This window comes from Eulemur rufifrons, chromosome 1, assembly GCF_041146395.1.
Source record: "Eulemur rufifrons isolate Redbay chromosome 1, OSU_ERuf_1, whole genome shotgun sequence".
Classification (NCBI taxonomy): domain Eukaryota; kingdom Metazoa; phylum Chordata; class Mammalia; order Primates; family Lemuridae; genus Eulemur; species Eulemur rufifrons.
This window is the reverse complement of record NC_090983.1, coordinates 26,867,233-26,875,375: the sequence shown is the minus strand read 5'-3', so window position 1 is coordinate 26,875,375 and position 8,143 is coordinate 26,867,233. Positions and strand designations below refer to the sequence as shown.

The window sequence follows — 8,143 nt, the reverse complement described above, 5'->3', positions numbered from 1 at the left end:
TTTTAGATGTTTGTAAAATGTCTATTGATTCTACTCTAATGGGCTGAAGATATGCCCCATTGGTCCCCCATGTATTCATCCACACTTTTAGCACACTATGTTGTGTTTATTTTTGTTATAACATTTTATGATTGTGATGTCATTTTTAAAAAATTAAAAGTCACTGTTAATAGAAATGCATTCAAAGGTAAAATATATTCAAATTATTAATTGCATAAGAGTCCTAGAGTAGGCTGGCTAGCTAGGAGTAATTAAGATGTTATAGAATAATTAAAACCATGTATCAAGATTTTAAATGTTTACTTAATACTCTTTTAAATTATATTCTTTTGTACCAGGGAAAAACAGGTTCACGTATTCATCTTACAAAGGAACACTTCTTAGGAGCAAATATTTCTCAGCCTAAATATCTTGATTTTACACCCACTGCCTGTCTTAGCAATGAGTCATTTTAGATAGAATGGGACTTGTGATATGGGAGCTAGGCTAAGACTTTCTCTACCTAGTAAAAATGGTGTGTGTCCTTTGCTGAAAATAAGGTTCTTAAGAGCATACTTATTTTCTCTGTTGAAGGGAGCATAAGCAGGGACTGATATGAAATATTTTCATCCTGTACAGTTTCAGAGCCATGGCCAATCCTGGGAACAGAGGAGGGATCCACTGCTCCTTGAGCCTCACCTGTTCCCTGCTCATTGTGGGAATGTGCTGTGTGTCTCCTTTCTTCTGTCATAGCCAGACAGACCTGCTGGCTCTTAATCAAGCTGATCCTCAGTGCTGGGAATCCTCCTCAATGCTTCTCCTGGAAATGTGGAAGCCTCGCATTTCCAACACTGTTTTAGGCTTCTGGGATTTTATGATCTACCTGAAGTCATCTGAGAACTTGAAGCATGGGGCACTGTTTTGGGATCTGTCCCAACTCTTCTGGGACATCTATGTGGACTGTGTTCTCTCCAGGAACCATGGTTTAGGAAGAAGGCAATTGGCTGCAGAGGAAGAGAAAATCTCAGCAGTACAGCCACAGAACACAGGGAGTAAACAAGGTAGTTATCCCCACTTCCCATGTCTTTTGAAAGGATCAATCAAGTATGAATGTTCTGAATTGTGAGAAAGAGGGAACTGGCTTTAGGGAAATCCAATTGCAAGGGAATTGAGGGAATTCCTCTCAAGGGATGAACCTCAAGAACATACACCAGTGATAGGAAGATAGTAGTTCCTTTGTATTTCATAATAGTTGTTTATATCAACATATTATCCTCGTCCTTATACTTTATGTGAACAGCAGCAAGGAAGATTCAGATAGGAAAAGATTCAGTAAGGAAAAGCATGCTTCCCCAAATACAATATAAAAGTGTAAGGGGATGCCCCAAGATCAACATTTTTTTGGCTATTGGCTTGAACATTGGCAGTCATAACCTGATGTTTGCTTGCTGTAGAATTGGGAAGACTTGAATATAAGCCTGGGGAACATCTGCAATACACAAACTCTTGTCCCTTTTAAATTGAAGCAAGCGAGCAAACAAACAAACATTGCTTTCATGTAAATGGAGAGACTCTTTGAGAGGTACTTAGTTGATGAAGTAAAGAGTAAAAAAAGTCAGATGACATGCAGATTCACTTCTTATTGCTTTTTTAATGATTCTCAAATGAGTAATTAACTTCCAGCAAGCTGAGTAATTAATGTTTAGTAAATTGGAACTTGCTACAAATTTAGAGATTTTTATGAAAATAAACACTATACTCACTTGTAGGCTTCTTTGGGGACATAGAAAAAGAATCCCTTATAGAATTAGAATGAAGGTGAGTAAGCCCCTGTGAGTAAGCAGGGAGAAGCCTGAACACTATTCAGATTCCTTTCTTGGTGTTATTTCAACCAATGAGTTTCCCAAAACCTTGTAGCAAGGGCTGTTTGGGTGGCACTAACTCTTTAGAATTATTTATGCATCAGTGGAAAACTGAGGAATAACTAATTTTTACATTTGTACATTTCATTGTGAGAATTGTTATAAATTCCTATAATCTCGGTATTAAGACAGCAGCTAACAGTAATAGTTCTAGTGCTAACCCTTTCCTAAGATATTGTAGAGCTTTTATATATCTAGTTTGCTTTAACCTCAGTAGCTAAAAATTCTCATGATTTACTTGCTGGTGTTTCACTGCTATTATTTATAGATAAGTTTATTATTTTGGTAAATGTTATTGTAACTTAAACCAATTTCTTTTTTTAGAAAAAATATTCTTTCAGCAGCTTTGCTACTAAAGTAGAAATACAAAAGGAATCTCTTTAAATGTTGGTTACCAATATTTAAAAAATATTTTGAACAGAAGCTTCCTAGGCATCAGCACCAGTAAGGACCATATATTTTCTTCTTCTGTACTGCTAAGAGTAGTCTGTAGAGCCTCTTCCATTCTTATCATATTTAGCTGTCTTACTCAAATTATTATCAACATTTTTTTCTATCTTTCACTCACCTTGAATAACTAAAAAAAAGTCTACAGAACAAATGAAAATAATATTATTTGTATTCAGCTGAACATTAAAATGTTAAATATGTATTAATTATATATATATTTATGAAATCGTTCTCCAAGACAGCTTCAGCTTTGGAAGCTACTTCCTTCATCTTGCTACAGAGTTACTATTGACTCAGCTGGTCTGCAAACTTTAGGGAGAGTTACTATGCAAGTAGCCAAGTGGCAGGAGTGAGCATTTCACTTTACTGAAGTTATTTTAATGTTTGACACAAACAATTGTTTGCAGATCAGAAAACAAGACTTTCCATCTGGTTTGTATAGTCACAGTCAAAGAGAGCCTTGGGTCAAGGAGACACCACGTCGAGAAGTTAAATAGTTGCAGGAACATTGAGATTTCATTTCAAGAGGCTCGATTAAATCTCTAGTGGCTCAACTGGGCTCTGGATGTACCCGCATGAATCCTGCAATAATTTTTGCTTTTGTCCCCAGGAAATAATATGTTGTCAGGTTGGGATGGGAGTGAAGGTGAAGAGGCGTTTGTCCCTCTATAGTTCTCAGTGAAATCACATCATCAGGGCAAAAGCAAAGAAGAACCGAAATAAGTGTCTACCTAATATGCCAAAATGTTCTTGTTATTTTGATGTCCTCAAATCAAATAGTTTACATGAACTTGCAAAATCTTACTTTGAATTATGCTTTGTTAAGCACATAAGATTATATAATTTTATATGTTAATATATCATATTGTTAATATTGGTTCAACAAATTTGAAAACAGAAGGTGTCAAATAGCTATGTCACCTTGAGGGAGTTAATTAACTTATTTAGCCCTCAGTTTCTTTATTTGAAAAAGAAGCCTATAGAAAGAAGTAGATGACCCATAAAGTCTCTTCATTTTCTCTGCTCTAATGTTCTGTGATGCTATAAAAACCACTTATTTAACTATGGGAAGAACCTGGAAGAACTTCACCCCAAGGACAGTTGACTGAGCTAGGTGATGACCTGGGCACCATGGCTGTTTATAATAATGAGCAGAAACAGGAGGCTTAGAAATAAGAGGGCTAGAGATGTCATTACAAGAAAAGACTCTAAAGATCATTGTTATTTAGTCTAGAAAGACAAGGGCTAATAGCTGAATGGCGAAGTATCCAAAGGAAGGTGTGAAGAGGATGTACTCAGGATTAACCACCAAATCTGATGGATTATGTCAAAGAAGAGAGAGAGAGAGAAGCGGGGGGGGGGCAGTATTAATTGATTCAGGGAAAGAGTACAATGATAATTCCAATATAGAAAATAACAGAATTGAAGTTAACTCATGAGTTACTAAAGGCTTCAATGTCAATGAAGAAATTTTAAAGTACATCCTTGTTTGTGTCAAAAATGATGGGCTCTTCCTTTAACAAACCTTGCTCTGCCACCGAGAGACAGAAAAACTTGCCTTCCTGAGCCTGGCAGTTTGTATGTTCTAGAAAAATTGTGTCTTTCTTTTCCTGTACGATAAGAAAATTTAAATTTAGATTTATAATTTGATAGTATTTGCAGTTGCTGTCCCACTACCTGGCAAATGTTCATAGTGCTTATTTTTTAAACATTAAACACAAGAGAGAAAACAATGCTTCAGAAACATAAATAATTAGATTCACAAATGCTTGTTTTCTACTTTACCCACTCCAAGAAATTTCCTAAGCCACGTACTCAAAAGTTACCTATCTAGAAATCTATTCTGAGAAACACTCAGAGATGCAGCTGATGATACAGTGCCAGGCTATTCATTACCATATTATTTATAGCAACAGAAAATCTGGAAATAATCTAAATGCCCCACAATAGGGTAATGGTTAAATAAATTATGGTATAAAGTATGTATCACAAAACCATGCATATCTCTAGAAGATTATATTATGGGCGGTTAAAATTTTTTCCTTATAGTTCTATATTAAAATTATATAGCGACCATTTTTACTTTTTTAATCAAATATTTTAGCAAATGCAATTAATGGAAATTAATTGACAAGGAAAAATGTATTTATTATAATTTATTTAATTTAGATTATATAACTAAACTATATAGACACAAAACCTTGCATAAATACAAATTTGCAAATATACCCTTCAATAAATTTATATAGAACTAGAGTGGCAGAAACATCATATGTTCTTTCTAAAAATAATTTATTGATATTTAATTAACCTGAAAATAATTTGGTAATCTTATGAAGTTCCTTTTCTCTGCTTTCAGGAATACATTTCCAGCTCCTAAGAACCCCTTTCCTAAAGAAGAAAGAGTTGATTGAAGATTTGATAAACATGCATGTGCGCAGGAGTGGGTCTAGATTCATTGGAAAAGTGAACCTGGAAACAAAGAGAAAATAATCTAACCTCAGAGCTTAACTCATGCCTTGGAATTTAAAAAAAAGTACATATACATATATAAAAGTATAATTTTTCTTAACTATTGATGATTCACTTATTTTAAATGGTGGGAATGTCCAGAGAAAGACATTAAGCCAAATTCTTTCCACGTGCTTATTTAAAGCTTTGTTCTTTTAGGCTGCTAGCATGTTTCTTCAAACGATGACATTCTTGCCAGACCATCTCACAGTCTAAAAGAGTTAAATAATTTCCAAAGATGACTTCAGGAGACTCAGATTGTTTGTATTCATTTAATAATCTTTTGGGGGATGCTTGACATTGTTAATGAACTAGAGTGCCATACATTTAACTTGAATACACTGCATGACTTCCAAGCTATTAACCACTGGACTGCTTATGCACACAGGCACATAAAGGACTATATTAATTAATTAACAGCTACTGATAAATCTGTGATACCTGAATCTTGTTTGAGAGAATATTTTTGAATGCTGAATGAAGCAAAAAAATAAATAAATAAATAAATAAATAAAACAAAATACTGGCAAATAAAGCATACTTCTAATGGAAACAAAATTAATAAAAGCTCCGGACCCCAGGCAATGTTATTGAAGTCTCTTTATTTCAATGTTTAATGTGCTACTAATGATGTCCAACCTGTAATAAAATAGTGGAAGTATAAATAGGTATAAATTATGTTCCAATTAGCATATTTGCTATTTGATTAAATACTCTATAGGTGGTTACACTTTGTGTTAAAAAGCAAAATAAAAGTAAGATGAACATTATAAGAGAAGCACCCTTAAATAATTTTTTTCTGAAAAAGGACCAGGCTTGAACAAAGTTTACAGTAGGAAGTACAATTAGCAAATTTATTTGAGTTCCAGACACAATGCTATTTTTATCTCTAAGTATTCCCAACTCTCCAATCATTCTAGTATAACTAGTGATTGACAGCCAGTTTGAATTTCAGGTATGTTAGCAATTTCTTTGGTTTTTCCAGGTCCAAAGGAAGCCTCTGTAATGTTTTCATTGAAGGCTAAGGGCCCTCCCTAAGCGAGAAATTTTATCAAAAGGGTTAGTATAAAAAACAAAGTTTCATCTGAGGATTAGAAAGGAAGCCTTGGGAAAGCTGGGGAGAAGGCCCAGCCTCAGCTTTCGGTAGGTTAAGAGAATGAGTACACTAAAAAGCTGCTGCCCTTTGACTACTTTTTCTACATATAAGCTCATGATTTTGCTTTCCTGCTACTTCTTCTAATATTTTTCATCACATTCCTTAAAACCATCACATAAATTCATTACCTCTTACAAATGGTTGAAAGATGCCACAGTTGGAGAATGAGCTTGCAGAAGAGCCTGCCCTTTGTTCTTCCCTCACCTTGGAACTCCACAGCAGGGGTTGGCAAAACATTTCTGTAAATGGTCAGGTAGTAAATAGTCTAGGCTTTGTGGGCCAGTCTCTGTCGCAACTAATCAATTCTGCCTTGGTAGAACAAAAGCAGTTATCATAATACAGAAATGAATGAGCATAGTTATGTTCCAATAAAATATTGTTTATGGACACTGAAATTTGAATCCATACAATTTTCAGCTGTCACAAAATATTATTCTTTTGACTTTTTGAATCATTTAAAAAAATGTAACAACCACTCTTAGCTCACAGTGTGCTCAAAATAGGCAATGAGCAGAATTTGGCCCATGGGCTGTAGCTTGCTGGTCAAGGCATGCTTATCAAACTTGTAAGGAACAAACTGGGATGAGGTAAGGAGAGTGAATACATTAAATGACAAAACCAAAATAAAAACTTTATGATAGGCTGAAAAGCAAATTAAAAAATATTAGGATGAAGCCAGGCACAGTGGTTTCCTCCTGCAATCCTAGCACTTTGGGAGGCAGAGGTGGGAGGATCACTTGAGGCCAGGAGTTCAAGACCAGCCTGAGCAACTGCAAAACCCTGTCTCTACAAAAAATAGAAGAATTAGCTGGGTGTGGTGGTACACATCAATAGTCCCAGCTACATGGGAGGCTGAGGCAGGAGGATCACTTGAGCCCAGGAGTCTGAGGTTGAAGTGAGCTATGATGATGCCACTGTACTCCAGCCAGGGCAACAGAGTGAGACCTTGTCTCAAAAAGAAAAAAATTAGGATGAGGTTGAACAGGGAGATTAATCCTAATTATATCCAATGGGACATTATTTCATTCTGTAAACAGTACTAGGACTTACAGATTATAAAAATCAAAATTCACAGCCTTTCTAAATATAGCTGCAGATCAAAGGAATAAGCAAAAACCTTGAAATTACAACAATATTTACAGAGTAGTGGTTATAGTCCAGGCTCAGGAGCTGGATTCAAATTCCAACTCCATCAAGTAGTGGCCAAGTGACTTTGGACAAGTTATTAAACCTCTTTATGTTTCAGTTTTCTCATACAATGAGACACTGACTTCCTTGGTTTGTTGTGAGGAATGACTTAGTATCTATTAATATAGAGTGCTTAGAAACTAAATGTTCTAACAGTCAAAAAATGTTAGCTATTACTTTGGACATTAAGTAAAACATCTATAACCTAATCCAACATGCAGAGAAAGGAGGCACACAGGTGCTTTGGTGAAACTCATTGAATGTGGGGTTTTAGAGACAAAAGTTCACATTTTTTTTTTTTATTTTGAGATACTTGTTGATTCATTTAAAGTTGTAAGAAATAATACAGAGACATCGATACACTCTTCATCCAGTTTCCCCCAATGGGAACATCTAGCATCACTATAGTATAGTATCACAATCAGGAAACTGACATTAGTATAATTCAGAATTTATTCAGATTTCACCAGTTTTACAAACATTCGTGTGTGTGTGTGTGTGTGTGTGTGTGTATTTAGTTCTTTGCCAAGACTGTTCTCCAGCAGGAACATCCAGATAGAAAATTAGGTCATCAATGCAGTAATTTAAATGAAACTTGAAGAAGACAGTTGCATGCATTTCTGCCAATCACACACTTGAATGTCACTGCCAAGGTATTCACAGGAAGAATCGCCCTGAGATGAAAACTCAGTACAGCGGGATCTGATTCTGCCGCTTCTTTCCCTCTCCCTCCACTACCCATGCCCGACCCTCCTCCTCAAGGCTTTCCTCTGAACTGAAAAACTAAGATACGTGACTAGGGAGATTAAAAAATAAAACTTCTCTTCTTCATAGTTAACAACTGTTGACAGCAAAGTAGAAGACTTAATTCTTCTGATACAGATATGAAAATGCATTTTGCCATCACATCAGTGGGTCTTTGAGCCTGGACCCCTTT

At 35.5% G+C, this 8,143-nt stretch overlaps 1 protein-coding gene across 1 annotated transcript; it reads left to right on the top strand.

The window, feature by feature from the left end:
- The first annotated feature begins 628 nt into the window (after window positions 1-628).
- Window positions 629-4,844, top strand: FAM237A (family with sequence similarity 237 member A). Its single transcript, XM_069467876.1, has 2 exons — window positions 629-1,040; window positions 4,711-4,844. The coding sequence occupies exons 1-2, from the start codon at window positions 629-631 to the stop codon at window positions 4,842-4,844; spliced, it is 546 nt and encodes a 181-aa protein (XP_069323977.1).
- The last annotated feature ends 3,299 nt before the right edge of the window (window positions 4,845-8,143 follow it).

Coding starts and splice junctions, on each gene's coding strand:
- FAM237A (XM_069467876.1), top strand. CDS start 629: ATGGCCAATCCTGGGAACAGAGGAGGGATCCACTGCTCCTTGAGCCTC. Junction 1,041..4,710: donor GAACACAGGGAGTAAACAAG/GTAGTTATCCCC, acceptor CTCTGCTTTCAG/GAATACATTTCCAGCTCCTA.